Source organism: Sinocyclocheilus rhinocerous, unplaced genomic scaffold (assembly GCF_001515625.1).
Source record: "Sinocyclocheilus rhinocerous isolate Xijiao unplaced genomic scaffold, SAMN03320098_v1.1 scaffold512, whole genome shotgun sequence".
In the NCBI taxonomy this organism is placed as follows: Eukaryota; Metazoa; Chordata; class Actinopteri; order Cypriniformes; family Cyprinidae; genus Sinocyclocheilus; species Sinocyclocheilus rhinocerous.
Window position 1 is genome coordinate 622,713 of NW_015638979.1, and position 27,086 is coordinate 649,798.

General features: G+C 36.2%; 1 protein-coding gene across 1 annotated transcript in view; it reads left to right on the forward strand.

Annotated features, from left to right (window-relative positions):
* Positions 1–27,086, forward strand: part of LOC107750749 (CUB and sushi domain-containing protein 1) — a 495,842-nt gene that overhangs the window by 408,574 nt on the left and 60,182 nt on the right. The window contains exons 30-36 of the mRNA XM_016566272.1: positions 6,568–6,684; positions 8,506–8,619; positions 10,075–10,170; positions 12,840–13,043; positions 14,883–15,007; positions 16,819–16,915; positions 23,133–23,237. Of these exons, the coding sequence (XP_016421758.1) occupies positions 6,568–6,684; positions 8,506–8,619; positions 10,075–10,170; positions 12,840–13,043; positions 14,883–15,007; positions 16,819–16,915; positions 23,133–23,237 (858 nt within the window). The remainder of the gene's footprint in view (positions 1–6,567; positions 6,685–8,505; positions 8,620–10,074; positions 10,171–12,839; positions 13,044–14,882; positions 15,008–16,818; positions 16,916–23,132; positions 23,238–27,086) is intronic.

Genomic DNA, 27,086 nt, shown 5'->3' on the forward strand with positions numbered 1-27,086 from the left:
TCCTGCAGTGACCTGTTCTTATGTAGGCTAATGCGTGTTGATGTTATGCGCTCTTTGTTTAGCAGTTTTGGGCTTTCGGTGGGTGTTTACTGAACATAAAAAGATAAAAGATAGGAATCAAAAAATAAATAGGGCTGAATTTAGTGCACATAGGTTACCACGAGGTTTTGATCGTTCTCTCTTTTATGATACTGATCTTTTTTTTTTTTTTTATGTCCTTTTGCAGAGATGTTGTCTTATTCTTCAAGATCATTGCTGCATTAATCTGATTTGCTGTCAGCCAAAACAATCATTCATGTTTATTTATAAATCAATCATTGAATATGCAAACTGAATTAGCAAAATTATTCGGTAATACTTTAGTAACCAATTCTCACTATTAACTAGTTGCTTATTAGCGTGTATATTACTTAGCATATTGGCTATTTATTAGTATTATAAAGCACATATTCTGCATGACCATATTCTACATCCCTAATCCGATACCTAAACTTAACAACTACCTTTGTAACTACTAATAAGCAGCAAATTAGGAGTGTATTGTGGTAAAAGTAGTAGTTAATAGTTAATAGTGAGAATTGGTCCCCAAATTAAAGTGTTACCATAATATTAACAGGACAAATACACAGTTTTGGGATACGAAAACAAACACTTTACTTCCAATCATAATCTGATTTTTAATCAGGTTAATGCATGTTAAATGAAAGAACTGAATTAGCAGGTCATCTTGCTTAATTTGTATTTGTAACATTTGTTTACATTACATTGTTTCTAACAGTGTTACAACCAACCCCAATTACTGTTGTTGTAGATTACACACGCACACACACACACACACACGTTTGTTTCTGTGAATTGTGGGGACTTTCCATAGACTTCTATTATTTTTATACTGACCAAACAATATTTTCTATCCCCTAACCCTAAACCTACCCCTTACAGAAAAACAAAAGTTTTCATTGTTACACTTTCAGATAAATATCATTTACTATTTCTAATATTTTTTTTTTCGATCCAGGCCGGTCCCCACAATGTCAAAAATTTCAGGATTTACTATGAAATTTTTAGCTTTTGTTAAACTTTAGTTTTTAGTTTTAGCTCACAATTAACTAGTCGCTTATTCGCATGTGAATTACTGCATATTGGCTGTTTATTAGTACTTAAAAAGGACATGTTAATGCCTTATTCTGCATGACCATATTTTAGATCCCTTAATCCTACCCCACACCTAAACTTAACAACTTCCTCACTAACTATTAATAAGCAGCAAATTAGGAGTTTATTGAAGCAAAAATCCTACTTAATAGTTAGTTAATAGTGAGCATTGATTGCCAAACTAAAGCATGACCTTATGTATTTTAAAGAGAGACTTATGACTACTAAGTCTCTATCTACTGTCACCTCAATGGTGGTTGTCATGTATGATAGAGATTGTATCCCTGTACCTAATTACGTAGTCTACTACGGCCTACTAAATGTGCTATTTGCAGTTGCAAAGGGGGCAAAAGGGATTTCTAAAACGTCCAGTTATTCACAGCCTGTCACACGCACACACACAAAAGAAAGAAAGAATGAAACCACAGACAGTCAGGCCTGAAAAATTTATATTTCCAAAAACCTGAAATTTCCTTCCATCTCAGTGTGAAATTGCAGGTTTCTAAAGGCAAATCTTCCAACAAAAGGCACAGTGTGTGTGTGTGTGTATTTGCGTATGCCCACTTGAACACAAACACACACAACTCTGTGTGTGTAGTTCCAGACAGTCTTCTCATGGTGAGTGTGAAGGGAAGGTGATGTGATCAAAGCTACAGGAGCGAGTTTGATATGCAGAAGATGGGGAGCCTCAGCTGCATTCTGACACCAGCTTTTCATGAGCTCACAGAAGCATTGTGAGGCAGATGAAGCAACAGACCTATGGGTGCCAGAGCCCAGAGGCTTTAGCATGGGACTGATGTGCGAGGAATCTCAATTGAAGATCATTGTTACTGAGACCTGAGGGATGAAAGGAACACAGCCGGAGCAGAGAGATCACAGGTGGCGTGGACTGTGATTTTGGAAGGCCAGGTTACATGTTGGCATGGAGATAAAGGCAAATGGCTGAGTTATGCCAAGGTTTAGGTACACAGAGAACTTGTTTAGTTCTAACCTCACGCTCTTTCGCTGTTCGTCACAGTTAGTGGCTCTCGGGAAGGGTGTTTTACAAATAACATTTTATGTAATCAGATTTCATTTTAGTGAGGACTTTCTGAATTAGAAAGTGTGACCAAACTAGTGTGACCAAATTTTGTTTTTTGCTATTTTAATTTTTTCCCTTTTTTATCTTAAAAGTCAAACGTATCTAGATGGTGTAACTAGCCTGAGATATACAGGCTACATATTAAAGTGTGGAAGTGTGTTTTTTTCCTTCTCGTTCGAGAAGCCATTTAACTCGGATATACAGCATTATAAGGAAGAAAGGATGATCGCAATTTAAATTTCATGTTGATTTCAATGTGCCATGAAAGTATCAGTTTTTTTTTCCACCTTATTTTTCAGCCAATGATAAGCTATTTCCTGTGAATGTGTGAGAGTTTTAATTTATTAGATGCTATAGGTAAATAACTAGAAGAATAACAAAGTGCAATAAACTATATAAATATTTATGCTACTTGTGTGCTTACGGTTATGACAATAAGTTAAAATAATATAATAACACATACCAGTTAGCAATATCCAGTATCATAACAGACTGTTTTTGTATAGCTAAAATATCCGGAAACATTTGACACCAAGGGCCAGATTTACTAACAGCTCGTACCAATGCAAGCCCTCTTTTGGCGTTAAAATACTACTGTCAGGATTTACTAAAAATACGCAGTGAAAAATGAGCGATGAAAAGGCGTGGACAGTCATTTTTGTGGCTGACCTTATTGCATAAGCATTTGTAGGTCTTTCCCTTTCAGACGCAAAATTTATGGGAGGAGAATATTTAAATGAATCACACATCATGATTACAAAGGTTTGTGGTAGTCAATTTACTGGTATCTGCGCCGTTATTTACCACCCAAAAAAGCATGTCTTAACCCATTTTGTGCTTGACAATTTCTTGGAATTGCGCTTTTGTGCTAATTTGCCTTGTTTTGTAAACCTTGCCCCAAGTCTTGCACCTTTAAGGTAATAATGGGTAATAATCACTCTTACTTAAAAACAAGGTGGCTTAGAATAACAATGTAATAAAGTGAGCAGGATTGCATGGGTTCTGCGCCCTCTAGCTCTACAAATCCATGGCTTCTTGCGTACTCCTTTATTACATATTTTGTCTAATGTATTATGATTTTAGCTGACAATGAGAGGTTAACAATCTCAATTCAATTTAACAGATTTTATGATATTTAAATCTCCACTACAGAATTGCATAGATTTTCCTCAAGTCAGTGCAGTGCATCTGCAGATTTCACATAGGCCTGGTAAATGAATGGCTATTTTAAGTTATGCAATTATTATTACACTGTAAAAAATTCATGTGAAATCTACAGGAATTTACTGTGTTTGTGCAAAGGAAATTACTGTATACTAGTTCACAGTAGAATACCGTAGTTTCAGTCAAAATTGCAGTAATGTAAGAAGTACTGTGTGTGTCACAGTAACCAGCAATGTCTTGTAGAAAATCACAGTAACTTCCAATGTATTGTAGAAAACACAATAACTAATTATGTACCGTAGAAAATCACAGTAATTACCAATGTATTGTAGAAAACACAACAAGCAATCATGTACTGTAGAAAATTACAGTAACCAACGATGTGCTGGAAAAAAATAATGGATATTATTTATATCCAGCTTAGTTTTCACAAGAGAGCGGGCGCGACTATTTGTAACTTGAATGTGTTTGGCTTCTGGTGTCTTTCGCTTCCAGTTATTTTACCTGTACAAAAACAGCCCATTATACTGCTTCATACAAACTTTTAATTATTATCATATTATTTTAACTTCAGTATCATAATCATAAATTCACCCCCCAGAACGCGATTTCACCGTACTGCCATACACTAGGGTTTTCTGAAACCCAGCCACTGGGATAGAGAAGGAAAACATAGTAGCCTACACTGGCAGCTGGGTTTCCAGCCAATGGCTGCATTTAATATGACCTCACTGTAATTCAATTGCATTTTAGGTTTGAATAGAGAATACAGGAAGCAAATGTATTCTTTAATAAAAAACAAACAAACAAAAAAAACAATGACCAGAAGGTCATCAAGATTTTATTGTTTTCAACACATCTAGCAATAAGTGAAGAATGATAAAAGAAGTTTGTTATAATGATGAGCAGTTAATTGCTGCCAGTAAATTACTGTAGTTCTTTTCTACAGTAAGTTACTTGTCACTTGCTGCCGGTTAATTACTGTGCTTTTTATACAGTAAGTTACATGTCACTAGCTGCCAGTTAATTACTGTGCTTTTTATACAGTAAGTTACTTGTCACTTGCTGCCAGTTAATTACTGTGAATTTCACAGTCAGTTTCTTACAGTGTAGTCGACTGATATTGGTTTCTTGATGGCCAACGTTTAGAGAGCAGGATGTATTACACTGAGATAATGTACATATAAATGAATGATAAAATGAGATGCGTAACATTTATACACTTATAAACTCCTGTTGCACACATTTTGTCTGAAAAATAAATAACTTTTGCTGAGATGTTGGAACTGATATGGGGGTGGATAGCACTTCTGTTAATCGGCCAAGCAGGCACTGTTATCTCTAAATGCCAAAATATTGTCTGATTTCTTATAATAACTTCTAAAAGTGGAGTTCCCCAACACTGCTTATCACAGGTGGTCCATTGGTTACAAGGTCATACGCTGTGGGCCAGGTGTGACAGAAGCACTGACATTGATTAATTTCTCCGCAAATACTCTTCGCTGACCTTCTTAGCCTCCAATTTTTACACTTGGCACTGTCAATAATCCTCTTGGTGACCTTTGTGGTTGATTTTCACTTGTTTTTTTTTGTTTTATTTCTTGTCATGCACAGTCAAACACCTAAGCATTTAGCCTCTACCCATTATGGGCCTGATAAAGAGATAACACACACCAATGCACCAACACACAGATGATTTATAGTCTTCATTGGCTGCTCCTCCTCAATACTCCCTCTTTGCGCTCAAACCTGAATTACGAATCAGTTTTACTAAAATACCTGTCAGAGGCTATAGCAATTCCAATAGCCTTTCTACGAGGTTTGCATGATGTGTTAATTGTAGGCTATTCTAGTAGCGCTATACCATAAAGCTGGTTTGTGCAATCAATGTTAAGCCTAAGCAAATTAACCCTGCTTGTGTAAAGGTATGTGCATTTTCCAATATCTTGTTATTGACTTTCTTGCTCTAATAAATGTTTAGGAGTTAAGCGAACCGCTTGCTGCAGGATGCAATGATCTGGTGTCATTAGCTTGTACAAGTCCACACAATACCTACACCCACTGGACCTGATTTGTGATTACTGTTGAGTTGTTATTAGGGAGAGCTACTTCTGTCTTTGATGTGATTTATGTTTGATGTACAGTGATCTATTGTTAAAAACAGCAGTGTTTCAAAGTGTGTCAGTCAAAACAGCTTTTCCTTTCTTTTTTTAATTTCCTCTGGTAATTACTCCACTCATCTGTTATTCAAACAGTGCCTTCTTTTTAAATAAGGTCTTCCTTGCAATCGTGATTTTTGCTCCCTACACACTCAGCAGGGAATTGCTGTTGAAGCTCATTTTGCTTGGCATAATTCATTCATTTGTAATGCCCTACAACGTCATCAAACGATTGAGTCATGCACACTAACAGTTTTAAATATAATGATATGATCATTTAAATATAATGTAAATAACCATACTTTCATACAGTATAATATGCATATAATATATATCCGTGTGTTTATATAAAATTTTAAATTAAATTTAATGTGGCTTTTATTTTTAGTATTACTGTATTAGTTTATTTTAGCCTAACTTTATATAAATATTATGCAAATTACCGTACTTTCATATATGTAATGTATCTAGGTGTGCTTATGTAAAAATATATATTAGTATATATGTAAATTAACATAAAATGATTCATAATAGTTTATTTTAGCCAAACTTTGTGTAGTATTATAGTAGTATGCAATTGTTGAATCACACTGTTCACTTCCCGTGGATTGATACGCTTAAGCACACTTAATTCTTTTACGATTTAAAATTAAATTATATTGGCCAAATATTGACTTTGGAAGTGCTCTATCGGGGGATTAGAACGTACCTTAAGCACACAGAATGTGGACATGAAACAGAGTCTGTGACACTCAGCCATGTGACAAATTGACTCCTGAAAGCACAACAGCAAAGTAAATTTTTTTTTAGATCTGACCCATCATAATGAAAAAAATGACTTTGCTTGTAGTTTCCTCTTCTCTTCCTCTTTTTTTAAATCTGGAGAGCTCCCTTAGCCTCACTGGTCATCATGTATCTAATACAGTACTAAAATGACTTCATTACCTTGTGTCATATGGACTGAACAAGAAAAAATATGAACCTTTAGGGTTGTTTCTCTCTTTTCAGCACCATGCGGTGGGCAGTACACTGGATCAGAGGGAGTGGTAGTATCCCCAAATTACCCTCTCAACTACACGACAGGCCAGACCTGCTCCTACCACATCACAGTGTCTGGAGAATTTGGTAAGTAAATAAAGTTACTTACAAAGGTCACGGTTCAGTTTATAGAGTTATTGGAGTACTCAATTACCTTGAATAATCCACTTCATTCAGGTGGTGAGTCCTCAGCCTGTAGATATAAACTGATGTAAAACTCTTCCTGCCAAAACAAGACACACACACACACACACACACACGCACAGTGTAAATCAATAATTAATTGCATTGAATTAATAATAAAGCAAAAAACATAAACTCAAAGGAAATGCACAAAGTTCTCACATTTACATTAAACGTCTCCCTGGTTTAAGGTAATATGAAGAAGTATAGTTATGTGAAAGGTAATCGTTTTCAACACAGACGTAGTTACCTAACACCTGCAGTCTTGGATGATGCAATAGCTAAGCTAATTGGTTAGTTAGCATCTAATCTCAACTCAGTCAGCTATATTAGTAGTCTTACTCAGCAAGATGTTCACTTGGTTATTCATAAGACAGAACTACATTAGCAAACATTATCTAAAATTCTGTTAACATTCAGGAGAAATCATGAACAGTATCTATAACTTGTAGTAACATGCACCACGACTTCAGAATGTTAGTTTGTTACGAAATGGCTTAATAATTGAATATTGCGCCACTTACCATAGTCTAATCTCCTTCCTGAAATATCCTAAATATGTGCTAAATACATTTGAGCACTATGATGTAAATTAAGAAAGAAAGAAAGAAAGAAATATACTATGAAAGTATGTATATGTATAATGTTCCATTATATACAGAAATAACATTTAATGCGGGTTGCTGAAATATATTTTTGGCCATACTCCATATCCACAACTGCACAAAACCACAGTTTACTAAATCCATTGCAAATCCTCACAGTTCATGCATAGCAAATAGGAGTGTAAGTAAAGCTTTAACATTTGAAGTTTGTTGAAGTGTTTGTGAGCCAAAAGAAATCCAGTCAAAGTGATATTTACAGAGCCACTAGCAGCGACCCTTCAGTTTTTCTGTACTGTTTGAGTATGAAGCGAGGGCCGACATCTCATTACAGAGGAGATAATAGAGTCGTCACAGTGGCCCGGGTGACCCCTTTCCACCCCTCTCTGCTTAGCTGGCTCTCACACCAGCACCTGACATGCACAGCATGCCTCTGTGATTTCCCTGGTCTCTCATGCCCTACCGCGTGAACCATGTGTCCTTTCTGGCAAGCCAACGCGTTTAATCACAGCTTCATCACTGGTCTCAGGTCAGAGGGAATGGACACCAGAAGGGACCAAACATACACATAATGCATGCATTACAGACAGAGCTTCATGATTTTAGGTATTAAGAGTACAAAGATGGTAACACTATAGTACTTTGATCTAAACATTACTTGATTCTTTAGCAATATATAGCTATATGTTGTTATTTGAAAAAGAAGTTCAGTAAATACACTGATTTAAAAAGATCCAGTTCAGTCATTTGTTTGTGAATCACAAGCAAAGAACCAGCTCACGATTTGCAACTTAATTCCTACATAGGTCATTGTTTTTAGAACAGAGCTGCTGCAGTATTAAAAACGATGTTCTGCGGTATGGGTTTACAGTACGTGCATTTTATTCACAATTTCATGGCACAGTTTCTATTATAATGAATTGAATATAATGTGCTATTTTGATGGGACTATACATACTTCTGTGCAGACTGCTTATTATGAACACTTATAAAACCATCGATCTGAATCATGTGTGTCGATGGGAAATTTATGTGTCTTCATTCATTGTACTTCTTTTGTTAGCATCTCTTCTCAGCAGTGGTGATAGTAACACGCTCTGCGCGTTTCATTTTGTTTCCTCAGTGGTGTTTGGGCAATTTGCCTATTTCCAGACAGCCATGAATGACTCCGTTGAGCTATTTGATGGGCCCAATCAGAATTCTAGGCTGCTAAGCTCCCTGGCTGGGTCTCATTCCGGTAAGTAATAGCTTTACATTCACCCCAGTTTTGTTGCTTTGAGTTTGCTTTGAAATGCACAGAACCCTTTGAAAAGAGCCAAACAGGCATATATGGCTTTTTAAATCTGTGAAAAGACAATTGAGCAGTGAACGAGGTCTCAAGTGAGGTTTAATGACTCCTTTCAGAGGGGGAAATACAGAAGGAGTGTCATTTTTGGCAAGCGTTTGCTAATAGTTTTGTATTTGTTTTTTATTGTTTGAAATGTCTGTTATTTACACAGACAGTGAGCAAGCACTTACTCAGCCTCAGGCAAATGAAGTCTACTTTTGCAAATAATATGTTCATAAAACAAATACATATTTGGACATGTACATCACCCTGAAAGACCAAATGAAATTAATTCCATGTCTCCTATGGCTTTTGGAGCATTTACAGTATATGCTAGTTAGCAGTCTTTTTCTTCCAACAAAACGGCCTAAATTCTTATTCGCTAAAATGCTCTATGAAGTAAATTAAATTATACTGACTGAAAAGTCTGAATGCCATTGCATTACACAACACAATGGCATAGAGCAATGACTTTTAATCATTGTTTTCTTTCTTTTATTTATTCATTAGCATTCATACATTTTCAACTGAGGTTTAAGTGTGCAATACTTGTTGGGCCCACTGTATTCAGAATAAATCTGAAATCTCGGATCTATGTTGTCATTTTCATCCTTTGGTTCCAGGCTTGTTTAATTCCTCCTAAAAAGAAAATGTTATCCTTGCGGCTTCCTTCTGAATTATTGTCGGTATTATTGAGTGAAAGGTAATAAAATGGCAAGAAAACGAAAATCACTGCTAATTCCACAGTCTTCGCAGGATTGATGGCGGCCATTGGACACAAACTGTTTGTATGTCATTTTTATACTGTATATCTTCATGGTCTGCTGTGCAACACTATATTCCCATGGGAAGCGCTGTAAATTCATATAATTTCTATCTCAGCTTTGTGAGCAGTGGGCCAGAAATCCTGACAGGCCACTCAATTCATAGTTAGAGTGTTTAACCCTCCAGGCTCAACTGTAGTGTTTCAGTCGTCATCTATATCAGCACTGTGTTTCTTCCTTTGGATGCAACTTTGTAAAAATACACTTTGATTTTGGATCTGAACGCTCAAAGTTTAGCTCAAGGGTAAGTCATCCTTGTAAGTCATCCCCGGTTGGGGATTTTTTATTTATTTATTTTTTAATTTACCCACTGCATCTCTGAACACGCCGCAGACAGCTTGAGTATTTCTTTGGGTATCCATCAGTTTTAGGCCCATTGTTGCTGACCTGCTCTCTCCACCCTTGCCCCGGAGGCTGATCCGAGTTATTAAGCCATCCGTCATGTACGCTACCTTAAGACTACAGTTGGTTGCAGGCAGCACATTTGCCTCCACAAGCAACTCTAAGAGACTTCAACATCTGCCATATTGTGTTTTTGCAGGAGAAACGTTGCCCTTGGCCACCTCAAACCAAATCATGCTGAGATTCAGCGCAAAAAGTGGCCCGTCCGCCAAAGGTTTCCATTTTGTTTACCAAGGTAAGCGAGCACTCAACTTTCAGTCAATAACAGGTCATTGTGCAGATCCGAGGCTTTGTTTTTAATCTTCAAATCCGAAACATTCAGTTAGCCTTTGGTGTGTATATATTGGCACCGTGTATAGGGTGAAATCCCGCCTCTGAAGTGCAGGGGCGGCCTGCTGATCAGTATGCCTGAGCCCGCTTACTTTGGGAAATAGCCTTTGTATTTCACACAGAGAAGTTAACAGCCACAATCACAATGTCATAACCAATACACAATAGAGTCAAATGAAGAAAGGGGCTCGAATTTGATATAATTTGTAATGCATTTAGCTCTGAGTAGAGCCGAATGGGAGAACGATTTCTGTGCTATTCTCATGAGTATTTTGAGAGTTGCCTTGCAGTTTTTTTCTTCCTTTTATTACTTTAGTTTGATTTCAGAGCTACTGTATGTAATATTTCATATGAATAAGGTGGTCAGACTTTATTTTAAGGTCCAATTCTCGCTATTAACAAACCATTAACTACGACTTCAATAAACTCCTAATTTGCTGCTTATTAATAGTTAGTAAGGTATTTGCTAGGTTTAGGTATTGGGTAGGATTAGGGATGTAGAATATGGTCATGCAGAATATGTGCTTTATAAGTGCTAATAAACAGCCAATATGCTAATAATAGGCATGCTAATAAGCAACTAGTTAATAGTGAGAATTGGTCCCTATACGGAAGTGTTAAAAATAAGGCTTTGTAAGTACTAATAAACAGCCTTATGCTAGTAATATGCATGCTAATAAGAAACTAGTTTATACTGAGAACTGATCCTTAAACTAAAGTGTTACACCCAATTAAATGTCCCATTTGTTAATATTAGTTGACTACATTAGTTAACATAAACTAGCAATGACAAATATCTCTAAAGCATTTATTAATCTTAGTTAATGTTGATTTTAACAGTTCCTAATACATTAAAATTAAAAGTATATTTTCTATTAATGTTAGTTAATGGACCTGAGCTAACTTGGACTAACAATGAACAGCTGTGTTTTAATAACTAACGTTAATGTTAAGATAAATAAATACTGTTACGAATGTATTACTCATTGTTAGTTAATGTTAGTTACTAACATTAATTGGGTATATTATTTTTGGGGGTGACACTGGAGTGAGTAAATTATGTTTAGGTGAACCGTTCCTTTAAGTGACCCCTGGCGTGTCAAACTCCCCAGACAGCATCAGCGTGGGACAGGACATGCAAGGTGTTTTCCCCTTGTTTTAAAAGATGTCGTAAATTACTGTATAAATGACACTTTTTAACTCCCTTTATCAGCTGCCTTATAAAAAGATACAATAGGAATCTTTCATGACTGCATCAGCGTACGCACACACGCACACAGCGCAGACCGCAGCAAGCCTGCTATGTCTCTTTATATCTCTCCTCGGCGTTTTATAGTGTACAGCAATGGGCACAGAGAGAACAGCGGGTGTATGAGAAATGTTCTCTGACAGTTAGGACAGTTCATTTGGCTCATGGAGGCATCCAGGTGATGGTGGATGGTCCCACCAGCCTCTTCCTATATATTCACAGCCGTCAGATGAAAGTTAAGGCACAAACAGGAGAAAAAAATAGAACCAAGTTGCTACAATGTTCGCAAAGCAAAAACAGCAAAACCAGCAAAGTTCTCTGTGCTAGGGTCATGAAGACGCTCATACAAATGTGCTAGATAAATATATATATGTGGGGTTTCTATAAAAAGAGTGCTAAAGTAGTCACAGTGTACACCACTGCACTGGAAACCATACAATGGCTACAAATGTGTTCAAAAGCTACATTGGTGCTATTATAAAGACAACTTGCTTTTAATTCATTACAAATGGAAAAGTTCAGTAAAAAAAAAAGGTATTTGTTTTTACGTAATCAAAAGTAGAAATGGACATTATTTTAGCAGCATGGTAATGGAAAAATGGTATTCGATTATTCGAGTCGAGACTTCTGTGAGTTGTGAATTATTTGTTTATGTATCTTTTGATCACGCTTTAGTTTGCGGACCAATTCTCATTATTACCTAACTATTAATTATGAATTTTGCCTCAGTAAACTCCTAATTTGCTACTTATTAATAGTTAGTAATGTAGTTGTTAAGTTTATGTATGGGGTAGATTAAGGGATCTTAAATATGGTTATGCAGAATAAGGCATTAATATGTGCTTTATAAGTACGTATAAACAGCCAATATGCTAGTAATATGCATACTAATACGTGACTAGTTAACAGTGAGAATTGGTGCCTAAACTAAAGTGTTACCTCTCTTTAAATTGATTCAGTTCAATTAATTAGTTAGTAGTAATCTTAGTTAACGTTAGTTAACAAAAATACAGCTACAACGTATTAATGAATGTTGAAATGAACATGAACTATGAAAGTTAGAATTATTTTTCATTGTTTCAGCTCACACGAACAAACGTAATTAAGTAATGTTAAAAAATGGAAACTTGTCAAATATTAGCATTGTTTTTATGGAAACCATGTTACATATTTTTTGGGATTTTTTGCTGAAGAGAAAGTTAAAAAGAACAGCATTTGTTTGATTTGTTTAGTAAGAGTGTAAAGGCAGCTTACTGGGTTTTGAAACAGAGCCGGTGTGTTTCCAAGCCTCCATTTTGATTAGAGATCTGTTTCTTGTCCACTAGCGGTTCCACGCACCAGTGATACACAGTGCAGCTCCATCCCAGAGCCCAGATACGGCAGGCGGATCGGGTCCGATTTCTCAGCTGGCTCCATTGTTCGTTTCGAGTGCAACCCTGGATACCTTCTCCAGGGATCCAAAGCCATCAAGTGTCACGCGGTTCCTAACGCTCTGGCGCAGTGGAATGACACCATCCCGAATTGTATAGGTAAGCTAGCCTGGATTTATCCTAGGAAGATGCACACTAGTCATGTTTTATTCAGGACTAAACAATTCAGTGTGACTGAGCGTTAGAAATAGAGCAACACAGACAGTACAAATTCCATTTGACTTTTATATGCTTGCTAACAGGTACCATCATTCAAATGTTGATTTATAGCCCTGCATTTTCTCCAGTCCTTAGAGAATGTAAATGTGCGAGCTTCCCGTGGTCTCTACTAACCTTGAGGTAGCTAATAAGGGTTAAGAATCCTGCTGGAGGACGGAATGGTGATGGCCTCTATGAGGATTTAAAATGTCAGGACTCTAGTTAATATTTCCTTCTATACTGCCATCCTCAAGGGGCTGAGAAGCTGAATCCAAGGGCCTCTGGGCCACAGCCTTCAGTTCAAAGCCGTAACCTCCAGGCTTTAATACTGAGCATTTAGCTGTTGCCGTATTCTATAGTGCTGTCACGATTTTATCATTCCCAAGGCACGTCCTCATTTCACTCTGCTTTCAAATCGCAGTTCCCTGTTTTTCATAGGAATTACAAACTGAACGGTAGATATCTATTAAATATTAATAGAAATTAATATATTTAGCTTTTTTAATCGCAACATAAAAGTCGTTCCTCATTCAACTCTTTCATCCATGAATTAAAGTCAGCATGAAACACCATTTGGAAGCAATTTTCTCTAAACAAGGAGATCAGTCCATAATACCAGAATGGAGAGAGCTGAAGCCAAAAATGTAATGTAAGTAATTGCTCTGGAGCTGCAGAAAAAAAAAAAAAGTTTCCTTCATGCTTTTAAGAAACCTCCACAAAAATCAGATGTTGGAAAAACATCTGCTTTAATTAAATGGAATAATTGCAATTTGTAAACGCCCATCAATAGAAAGGAATTGATTTGCATGACATACCGGGCCACATGAAATAGTTTGCCCTACCCATTTTGCTTCCATATTGTGTAATCTGGTATATTAATTTCATTCAAAGTGAAACAAGATATTCATTGAGAAAAACACATAACAGAATGTGTCAGGTAGTTGGAGAGGAGTGGTTAAAAATGGGAATTAATGTCGTCTGAACAGGAATCACTCCAGGAATGTGCATTAAAATGTCAGTTTTGATTTCACAGAGCTTCAGCAAATCCCATTTTGTGGTTCCTTACATTTTTAAGTATTCTGAAGTGAAATGCCTTGAACACAACCTCTCATATTTCTACTTCTTCAAAGTGTGAGGTTCAGAAATCAGGCTAGGGATTGGGTGAATGTGTGTGTGTGTGTGTGTGTGTATTCCCTACATTATGGGGACCAAATCTCTGCACAAGGATAGTAATACCAGTACCGGATACCATTTTTATCATTGTATTTATATACAATGATAAAATCAACAATACAATTACAATCACCCTGCTAAAACATACATTCTCTGCATGAGAAATGTCTTTCTGGGAACACTTTATATTTCCCAAGAAACAATCTTATGTCACTGCTTTTGTAAAGCCTTATAGCTGTAGAAGCTGAACAAATTATTCATAAGTCAACAATCAAAGTTGACCTTTTTAAATGCATGTCCCTGGCCTTACTTTGAACAATTCATAGGTGCATGTTATTACATACACACACGTAGGTTTCCATGTTTTATAAGGGCTTCCCACAGACATAATAACCCTACCCCTAAACCTACCACTCATAGATATATATGTGACCCTGGACCACAAAACCAGGCGTAATCGCCTCTTGTGTCAAAAGAGTCTGCTGCCTTTCTCACAGGACTCAGTTCAGGCACTTGTGCTGTTCCATCCTCAGCATGAGCTCATTTTGCCTCTGTCTTGCTCCACAGTCCCATGCAGTGGGAATCTGACAGAAAGGAGAGGTACCATCCTCTCCCCCGGGTTCCCGGAGCCTTATGGGAACAGCCTGAACTGTGTGTGGAAAATCATTGTTACCGAAGGAGCTGGTATCCAGGCAAGTACAAAAGAGCCACGTGCGAACTCATCAAATGCAGTAAAGTTACACCTGCTGAAATGATAAGATGGAAAAGATTCCTTTGCATGCAGCAAGGGAGTGAATTACACAGGTTAAATTTAGCATTGTATAATGTGCTTTATGCTGTTCAAACTACTGTTTGTTTTATGTAAAAGATCCAAAAGAGATTCCAAATGTAGAGCATGCCCATAAATGAAAGTTAAGATAAATCAGAAAAATATTGATTGTGGCATTGTATGCATTGTTGCTCCCCAGGCTCATTGGAAATACGTACCTATACCTACATTTCTGCAAAAACACGTACCTATACGCAGTTTCCAGTTGGAAATATACACTAGAGGCAGTACAACTCTGACAACTTTTATTCCTTTTCACACAAAGTATGATTTACAGGATCAGAGTTTCAATTAAGAAAGCCTAATTTTGGCACAATTACTTGCAGAATATTATGTTATCACTTCAAAACAATTTGATCATGCTGCAGGATCGGACAGGTAGGATTTAAACCATCTTAAAGCCTGCCCTTGAATACCTGTATAGTTTTGTAATCGATCTATGAGTATGTCATGATCTATAGTGTCGAACGCAGCACTAAGATCAAGTAAAACTAGCAATGAGATGCAGCCTTGGTCTGACGCAAGAAGCAAGTCATTTGTAATTTTAACAAGTGCAGTTTCTGTGCTATAGTGCGGCCTTTAGGAGCCCAAACTTTAAAAATTGTTTTTGTTCATTTGTTTTACATTTTTCTGGTTTAATCACGATCAGTTTTTTTTCTAGATCCTGCATTAAATTTATATTTTGACCTCACAATTCGGGGAACAGACACAGTCTTTATAGACTGTACAGCGCAAGTACTTCTATCATTTAAGCGCGTAGAACAAAAGTCATCAGGGCAGTTATTTGAGATTTGACTTACTATTCATATGGAGCGCAGCGTCCTGGAGATGTTGTCCGACATGAGTTCCGCTCCGACTCTGCTGGGGTGCAGGCCATCAGAGCGAAAAAGCCTAGGACGCTCCCAGAAAAGATTCCAATTATTAACAAAGAGCAGTTTCTGTTCTTCACACCATGACAATAACCATTCATTTAAAGCAAAAAGTCTACTGAACCTTTCGTGTCCACGTCGATACGTGGGAAGCGGTCCTGACACGATGATCGTCGTTGCGGGCGATGTGCGGCACACCGTCTCGATCAGGCTCCTGAAGTCCCTCTTCAGTGTCTCCGTCTGCCGCAGCTGTTAACTCTGCATTGTTGTACCAAACGTGTGTAGTTCGAAACAATACAATGTCAGAATGTTAGATGCTCGACAACAGACACCCAATCCCATACCTCATATTTGTATGCTTCGTACAGTCATAGAAACTGCCATTTCAGCGTTTAAAGTGGTGCTCTGAACTACTGGTACTATAGAAAGATTGACATTTTTTCTCCAAACAATCTCCACGGTTCAAGCAGACTATCAATACTAATCAATCAATAAAAAAATAAAAAAATCAGAAATAGTAATGACATTAGCATATCCATGAGTAGACATTGCCAACATTTAAATATCAACACCTATCCACCTATAAAGTAATTTACATATTGATGTGTTTAAGGTACAGTAGCACAAAGGTTAGGTTCAGATAGGGGGTGGGGAATTGTTGCATAAAACAAAATGACTGTTTTTGATTAAAGAAACCTTGGCTACGTTTATAAGCAATACTGCAAAACCGTGGCCATTACATGAGTTAATTTTAATTGTGCAGAATTTTGTCATTTCATAATGTGTATCTCCATTTTCTTGGCAGATCCAAGTCATGAGCTTTGCCACCGAGCATAACTGGGACTCGTTAGAAATCTATGACGGTGGAGATATGGCAGCTCCAAAGCTCGGGAGCTTTTCAGGTTCGTATTGTCTTTATTAATCCCCTTTTAATTGCTTATTTCAATAATAGTCTGTTGGAGTGATTCGGCATCTGATTTACAGAAGTTCTCCTAAAGCTCATTTGCATATCATGTAGTTCTTTATAGCTCATTACAGTTTCATATTGCAATAAAACTGAGAGCCAGTCCCCGCCACTAGTTTTATGCCCCTGGATTCTTGGAAGTGCTGCAATTAGCTCCAGTCCTGGAAGGCTGTCCATGTGCCATCCCTTACATAACAGATGAATGCCCTCATTTTACATTTGGTTGATTAACAGTATCAATTCTTACAGCCTTTTGGGTTCCAGTTGGAAAACCACCAGCCACATTTATTTCATCCCAATTCATTATCACAATGTTCTGGACCAAAAAGCTGAATGTTTCAAATTGAAAGATTAAATGTTACGAGTATTATGAATACTCGCCATCATTACCGCTTGCATTTTAATGTGTAGCTTAGCTTTCTTTTCTTTGTTTGTTTTTTTATTATTTATTGATTTAGTAATTCATTGTTGGCATGTAATACTTTTGGAAAGTTGATATCTGTAACATTATATTTATTTAATATTACTGAGAGGCTGCATATGTAAAAATCACCAGCATTTAAAATTAACATTAAGGATGGTGACAAAAAAAATAGTTACCAGTTACATGACCTAAGATTTCCCTAAAACATCCATATAAATGTTAACCTAGAAACATGATATTGATAAAAAAATAAAATAAAAAAAAATCACAAAAGCCCAAAAAGGCACGTTATGCACCAACTACCCAAACAGTTTTAACAACTATACATTCAAATATACAAAGTATATAATTAGAATCAAAAACAGACTAGATCAAGATATTCAAAAAAGGAAAAAAAAAAAATGACATAAATTAAATTACATACAGAAAAGCCGCACAGCAGGATTAGGAAGAGGGGCAAGATCTTCCTTTGAGAGAGGAGGCTTAACCTTTTTGGGGACTCTCCCAGTAGACAGAACCGTGGCCAGGCCTCTAGCTACACTTTCAACACGGCTGTAATGAACTCTGTGCCACACTATCATGCTGGTGAAAGGTCACCCAGCCAGGGAGCTCCGTCTGCTCTAAGGCATGTGTTCAGTGGCACTTCACACTGTCTAGCACTCCTCACCTTCCCCAAGCCATATTCTCAAAAGCCAAGAAGCTCTTTAAATGCTAAACCATCTTCACCCGGTCTCCCGAGACACCTGATGCCAGTCTATGATTGAATTTGATGATAAAACGGTAATTTCCCCTCATTTAGATCTAAATGGTCCAAATTATAGAAGCCCGGAGTCATTTGTGAGCATTGGTAAGACATGGCAGGGAATCAGGAGCCAGTGTCATTAGGCATGGTGTTTGGCTGCCCATTAAAATGCACTCTTCGCTCTCCTGTCGCCTGCGTGTTCGCCTTTTATATCCCCCGCACACTCGCCCATCACAATCGGCCGTTTCATTCTTCCTCTAGTCACAAATCCATTAGGATAATACCCTTAATTAAACTGTCAGATATGTTTTGTGTTTCTGTCTCCCCACACTTTTCATCATTCGGGATTAATTGCGGCTCAACAAATACCAATTTAATTACAACTGCATGCATTTTTTGTGTGTCTTTAAAAGATATCACTGTCATTGTTTACCTAATTCTGACTGCAAGTTATGATTCTGAAGAGGAAAAATGCTCGAGATCAGACTATAATCACTATTTCCCCAAAAGAGGCTTTTTATTTCCCAAAAATGATGGTGCCATCTCCAAGTGTTCAGCAATGTTCCCAGCCCCTTTCGGCCTATTTAGCAGAATCATATACTTATCATATATACAATCATATACATACGTATATAAGCATAGATTTATAAGATGTTGTCATGTTTTGTTTTGTTTTTGTAAGGAAGACTCTTATGCTCACCAAGGCAGCATTTATTTAACTAAATAAACTTAATAATAAGAGCTTTATTAATAATTAATAATTTATTAATGATTAATATTAATAACCAATAATAATGAATAATAAGTTAGCACCAAATCAGCATATTGAAATGATTCAGAAGAAAACTGAGCTTTGCATCACAGAAATAAATTACATTTTAAAACATTAAAATAGAGAATAGTTATTTTAAATTGTAATAATATTGCACAATAATGCAGCTTTTACTGTATTTTTAATCAAAAAAGTAGCCTTGGTGCGCATAAGAGACATATAAGAGCATAAGATATTTCAAAAACATTCAAAAATATGAATTTAATCTAAACCTTTGACTGTTAGTCTGTGTGTGTGTATATAAATATACGTATATATATGGTAACACTTTATTTTAAGGACCAAATTTTAGCTATTAATTAGTTGCTTATTAGCATGCATATTACTAGCATATTGGCTGTTTATTAGTGCTTATAAAGCACATATCAATGCCTTATTCTGCATGACCGTATATATATACCGGTACATACCGGTGCATATACATACCGGTGTATGTTGCTTAAACAACGTTCGGAATGCAACACTGTTTGAAAGGGGTCCCTTTTCACTGTTGCACTGTGGTGAGGGAACAGCTGTATGTGTTACTAAGCGTGAAAGTTCCAAAACTGAAGCTGTAGAACTAATAGAACATGATGACACAGAAGAACTCATCCACAATATCCACATTGACCGCCACAAATATCCCCCGCACGGTGCCATCAGCTCCCGCGTCTCACACACACACGACTTTAGCACTAGATTTAGCAACTTTCAGACCCTTTTAGTGGCTTTTTTCCATAGAATATTCATACTGACAAACCTAGCGACTTTTTTGGATAAACCTTAGCTATGGTTCAGTTGGAAGATTTCGCCAGTGCTGTCCCGCGAACGCTATATATTATATATATTATATTCACTCATCATGTAAAATAGGGCATTCTAAGTCAACATACTGCAGTATTTCCTCTCTCAATCAGTAGAAAATATGGTTAACACCCGGTCATGCATGAAAAAAAAAATACCGTCATGTACCGTGAAACCGGTATAATTTTGAAAAATACTGTGATATAAATTTTTGGTCGTACTGCCCAGCACTAATATATATATTCGCAACAATATATATATAAAAAATCAAAACATAATTATTACTATGTGTAATATGATTGTATAGTTGACAATTATTTTGTATTAACCCAAGCATATCTCCCACAGCTTCAGTTGCACATTGAAAATGAATGGACATGTGGTTGGACTCCAGTTCAAACGCTGCCTGTTCATCTCACTTTTACCCCACACATTTTTTAGTCTGCCTTCTGCTTGCAGTTTTTTTTTTTCCCATCTGTGCGGGAGCAACATCAGTGCTCAGCTTAGCAGCAATATCGGTCTGTAGTGGTTCAATCCAATCGTGGGCATGTATTTCACAAAGAATCCTTCTTCTCAAATCCCCTAATCTGTGAGGATGCATCACTCCTTGTCCTATTTGCCATCCAATGTGATTCAGTACTGTAAATGTAACATATTCTGTCTGGCAAAGTCCATTTAAGCTCATCCGAGTCTCGTCTGAGCGTTTTAAGATCCTCTCTAGATTGCCTTGTCCCTAATAGAGATGATAGACTGCTGAATAGCTGGACACTGGATGAGCTCTACGGAGCTGTCAAACTTCATCCAAAAATGATTAGTCAAATCATTCAAGCGCAAAGGAGCATTTTTCAGGCTTCGGTCATCAGTCTAATGTACTTGGACTTGGATCGACTGGAGTATTAGCAGTCAGAATGGCAGGATGTTTTAAATGCAAAAGATGCCGGGGAACCATTTCCTGGCAACTGCATGACACCATTTTGGGCATTTGTGTAAATATATACACAAGCCATGTATGAATAAATGCTACAGATGCGAGTTTGAAAGAAATCTTTCTTCTCAAACTAAACAGTTCTCTAAGCGCATGCCATGGCTATGTGGGTGTATTTAAGCATTCATCCCGAGTTGCTATGCGGAGGCGTACTAAGGCACTGAATACTATAAACAGTATTTGTTGATTCTTTTTACAATCTTGTTTACTCCAAGCTTATTTACTTTTACACAGTATTTGAATTGTACCTTCATTCCCACAGGGAGATAAAAAAGAATATGGGTAAAAGCAAATAAGCTCAAAGGAGAAAAGAAGCTGGGAAGCCTGCAGGAACCTGAGATGTTGGATTCTGATGTGATGCATTGCAGAAATGTTCATTTTTATGCCAGAACTCAACTTCATGTATTACCGTAGTGTTGTGAGATGCAGTTGTCCAGTTTTTAACATTATAAATCACATTCTTCAAATGCATTGGTTTGCGCATGCAGCCTGTAATGTTGCCCTAAGTGAGACGGTAACACTTTGCAATAAGGTTTAATTTGTTAACATTAGTTAAATACATTAATTAACATGAACTGGCAATGAAAAATACTTCCAAAGAGTTATTAATCTTAGTTCATGTTAATTTCATCATTTACTACTGCATTATTAAAATCAAAAGTTGATCAAAAATATTTGTATTTTATTAACATTAACACAGATTATAATTAAATAATGTAACAAATGTTTTGCTCATTGTTAGTTAATGTTAGTTAATGTGTTAATGGGACTTTATTGTAAAATGCTGCCAAATTTTTTTTTTTTTTTTTTTGCCTGACGGCCTGTTCTAATTTGAAATGAATTTGTCACAAACATTAATGCAATATCCACATTGCCTGTTCAGATCAATCAGTGCAGAAAAAATGGAATTAAAATGCAGATATACTCTCTGATAAATAGCTTAACCTACTTAACCAGTACCATCCAGATGTTTGTATTGCATGCCATTTATCAGAGAACACTAAACACAGGAACTGCTCACTATCCATCTTCACTGCCGGCCTTGTTGCGATTCTTTCCAAACAGTATGCATTTTAAAATTTAACCTGGTGCAGTATTTTGCATCATAAACATCCACTGTGATTTTATTAATATTTTTTATTTTTTCAAACTGAGGGACGACTCAGTATTATTTGTGTGGTAATTGATATCAGGCCACATGTCAGTGGAGCACAACTTGTATTGAACCCAGAACATTTCTTTAACACATGTCCGCCCACATTTACTTATCAGTGCCTGTTCAGTGTTCAGCAACTTGGCAGGCATGTCTTAATGATACAGCCTGTTGAATTCTGTATGTTGAGGTAGAAAATAGTTAATTACAACTATTTTGGTGCTAAGAAACATTTTCAAAAATTATCAATGTGAAAAAAAAGTGTAGGCTAAGAGTAATAAAATATGACATTATTGAAAATATGTTCCATATTAAAGTCAACATGAAATCAAAATTTTACATTTCTGGTCTTAATGTGAAATGATTGTAATATTAACTGTATAAAACTATAAAAAAAATTCTAAAGTAAAAACCTGTTAATTGGTGTTTCTTCATAGTTTCCACAAAATGTACAGGTTGCTCTATAAATGTGTTTTGAGTTTTGGATGAATTTTTACCGAACCACAGCTTTTTAAAATTTTTTTTTTTTTACAGTGAACAATTTATCAGTTCACTCCTTGATCTGCCCTTCCAATTGCCTGACTCTATTCTAATACATAATGCCCATTTTTCACAATCCAACCAATTCCATGGATAAAATCAAGTCCCGACCAACAGTTTTTCTCCCCCGTTTCACTCGAAAATCTGTCGCATTATGAATTGTCGCATTTCATGTTGACTTTAAGGATGTTATATAGTATTCATGACATTTTTCTCCATGTATTAAATATGTCACACTCTGTATTGGTTATGTCCATATATGTATAAGCAGAAGGAAAGTCCTCTGCTTTGAATCCAGAGTGGCAGTAGCTGTTTTGCTTTTTAGTCTGATGATAAGTGACTCTTCCCTCTGAGCTGTGATGAAAGTTCCCCCCTGAGAGCTCAGAAGGATAGCGACACACTTCAATGACTAACGCCTGTCAAACATTTCCTTTTTGCCGTCCCTTTTTACTTGACTCCGTTTCATTTGGCTGATGTCCAAACCGGGCGAGTCTTTCACAGGAGCGATACGTGATTAACAGCTGCTTATCTCCCTTTGCCCTTTTGTTCCTGCATGTGTGCACGCACTCATCATTTAGCTACTGTGTGTGTGTGTGTGTGTGTGTGTGTGAGCGCTGGAATGAGAACACACTGTCCTTGTGTGTGATAACTCCAGCCCTTTTCCTGCTCATGCCCCTTTCTGGTGTTATCTTCCAGGTACAACAGCTCCAGCCTTGTTGAACAGCACCTCCAACCAGCTTTACCTGCACTTCCATACAGATATCAGTGTCGTCGCGGCTGGATTTCACCTTGAGTACAAAAGTGAGTATAGAACATGTCACTATGGTGCTTTCATTATCCTGAACCCTCGGCCCTTGGTAACAGTCCAGAGCAAGACTCGCCGCTACATTTCACCAGCAAACACACACACGGTGGGGACACGAACACACATGTACACACACTGAGCTGTAATTCTCCTTTCGCTGCTCTGCTGCCAGGTAAAGGCAGAAGACGGCGCACCCCCAGCTTTCATTATTTGCTTGGCCGCGGCGTCTGTGTTTGCTGATACCAGCGCGAAGAAAATTGGAAAACAATGGGGATCCAGTTCAACCTTACATGGTTCATAAAAATCTTTAAAAAAAAGTTCTAAGTATATTTTCAATCGTACATTTTTTGTTCAGTGTCATCTACAGTGGCCTACTAGGTAGCAAAGAAAAAATTGAACATGAACTGAAATGAATGTGTCAGATAAGGAGACATACAAAATGTAAAAAAAATAAAAAAAATAAACACTAATGACTAATAAACGACAAAAAATGTGCAAATACTAAATCTTCTGACATGATTAAAGTTAACCAAACAGCAGGAGCGAGGGTTTTAAACGTCAATAAAATGACAGCTTAGACCCTTTTCTGTTCTCAGATAATACACTAAAGTATTAAATGGATTTTGCAGATGACGGTTATTACTTTTGTATGGACGGCTATTAATAATTACGTTTACAATTTAAAATTCAGAACTCAAATATAACTGAAAAAGTTCATCTATCTACAGTATTATGCATCTGTTATATTTTATATTTACTATTTGAACACCCACAAATGAATGCATATTATTTATATTTTCTGAGCCATTCTTGCAATGACTTTTAACCAGCTGCCAGTGATTTTTAATGGATGTATGACGTCAGTTCCCCTCAAGTTCACACAGGTGTAGCAGAGTGTCCACAGGATTAGTTCATTATGTAGCTACTTTCTATCAGTAAGGTACACTTTGGTGTCCGTTACCATTTCTAAATCATTTTAAGCATTATTATTATTATTATTATTAGTAGTAGTAGTAGTAGTATTAGTATTAGTATTAGTATTAGTATTAGTATTAGTATTATTATTCATTTATTTATTTGTATTTGTTTTTATTATTATTTTAAGAATAATTGTATGTGTATTATGTTGGTCACTTCAGCCTGTCCCACCTCAGTGGTCTTGATATTCTTGACTGTATCCAAAAATCAAAACTGTACAAAATTATCATTATTTTGACATGATCTGTTGAATAAATATTTATTTATTTATTCATTTATTTATTTATATGAATTAATTAACAGTATTAAATCAAGGGTCAAAAAGAAAAGAAAAGAAAAGACAAAAAAAAAAACAACACACTTTTAATATTTAGTTTAATAGCATGAGGTTAGCACTCAGCATTTTTCACTAATAATTTGCTGGGAGGGAATCAATCAATCAATACAATTTAAAAAATCAAATGAGATTTCTCAATGTCACTGTCCCTTCAGACTTGATCTGAATTAACCCTGAGTTCCAGTAGTGCCAGTATTTCTCTACCAACATTAATTTTGAGCTTGTGTGTGTGTGTGTGTGTGTGTGTGTGTATTTGCAAGCCTTTCAGACTGTGACCTTTAGTGTGCTCAGACCAAGCCTCATATAAACCAGCATACCAATTCACTTTCTGTCCCATTTGTCCGTTTGCGAGGGCAGTGTTCTCAGTGGGACAGCCCAATTTATCCATTTTGCTTTCTCTCATCTGTGAAAGGGTTGGTGAGGGAGCACTGCCTGCAGTAATGTTGCATGCAACAAGTCACGTAGATAGGTAGATGGAAAATGTGATCATCTGAAAGCACTAGAAGTTACATTTGAACATTTTGGTCCCATAAAAGGATTAAATAACAGTATGTTGACTTTGCAAAGCCAAGCTAATTAAACTCCATCAAAAACAGCATTAAGCACTGTAACCGCTCTGATACAGCGGAAGCAGCCTCGTGAATCACTTATCTCTGCATCTCTCTGCTTAGTAAACACAGATAAGTGCGATGTGGAGTTCTGTGAGTTTAGGAGCATTTTGACCCTGGGCTGAGTTTAGATAAGCTCCCCTCTTCTTTTCCTTTCTATGACTCTCTGTATCGCTCTTTCCCTTCTTGTGCTCTGTCTTTTTTACTGTATGTGTTCCAGCGGATTAATCAGGGGCATTTTCTCTGCAGAGGAAAAGCTGTCAAGTGCATCTTCCAAAAAAATGGATGAGAAAATAACTACAGAAATGAGGCAAAAGAAATATGCACCAAACAATGTGTAAATGAGTCGTTTTCAGTAACACTGTCCAACAGCGACACCAGCAGATGTAAAATCATCTTTTTATCCCTCAAGGTCATAATGTTCTCACTGAGCTCTGAAAGCATGTCGTGAAACGTGTATGTTGGTGTAACAGCACAATACAGGTGAAAGTCAAGTGAGAAGAAGCAGATATAATTGTTTGATGACTCTGGGAAGGTGATTATTTTTGATAATATCAGGGAATTTCATGTTTGAAACCAGTCTGTGGACTGATTGCACTGTTAACAACTCAACCACTGAATTACGGTAACACTTTAGTATAAGGACCAATTCTCACTATTAACTAGTTGCTTATTAACATGCCTATTATTAACATATGGGCTTTTTATTGGTACTTATAAAGCATGTATCCTGCATGACCATATTCTACATCCTTAATCCTGCCCAATACCTAAACTTAACAACTACATTACTACATATTAATAAGCAGCAAATTAGGAGTTTATTGAGGCAAAAGTCATAGTTAATGGTTTATTAGTAGTGAGAAATTGACCTTAAAATAGTGTGACCGAAATTACTTAAAAATTATGAACTGTGAGTTTTTAGTAACTAAATTAAGTTACTCAGTTAATAATAAAAGCCAAACAACAGTTAGTGACAAAAAGAAATGTTCTCGTTGTGTTATTGTATATACAGTCAAACCAAAATTTATTCAGACACCTAAAGTGTAAAAAAATAGTAAAAAAGTAAAAAAAAAAATCAAAAATTATATATGGTTTCTGAATAATTTTTGGTTTGACTGTATTATTGTCAAGGTTATTAATGTAAGTAAGTGAGTAAATAAGTGAATAAATAAATAAATAAAACACTTACTGAAGCATGAATTGATTTTACTATATAATAAATCAATTAGAGTTAAAAAAAAAAATAATACTGAAAATGTACTAGCCAAATGCATTTTTTTTATGGTATTGGTTCAAACCTTAATAATCTTTTGTATTTTTACAACTGAATTTCACCACAAACAACAGCGTATCTATAATATGAAAGTGCAATTTTCACTAGAAGATTTTGTTTCTTTTTTAAGACATATTTCATTTATAAGACAATTTCAAAATTATTCTTCATTTTTTATCTCAATGTCTTTTTAAAATGTACATCATTTGCAGCTTTTTTTAATGTACTATTAATTATTATTATTATCTCATTTGTAAGTCGCTTAGGATAAAAGCGTCTGCTAAATGACTAAATGTAAATGTAATGTAAATGTACTAAACAAAGGAAAAAGAAAAACACCAGAAAAATTAACAAACCCCATAATAATTTCTGCTGTCAGTAAAGCTAGCCATGTGTTTTGCACATCAGCACTCTGGTATCAAGACTACTTAAACAAAATTGTTTCCTTTAATCTGTTAAATAAAGATGCTTTTTAGACAAACTGAACAAAACAGTTTTAAATTGCAAACAACAACTATTGATTAAACCGGTATAAAAATGAACTTTTTAAAATAAATGGCATGGTAATTTCACTTTTTTCAGTGCATGTGAATAATATAAACTATTATTTTTTCTTGTTGTTTGTGTAAAATAAATGTTGTTCCTT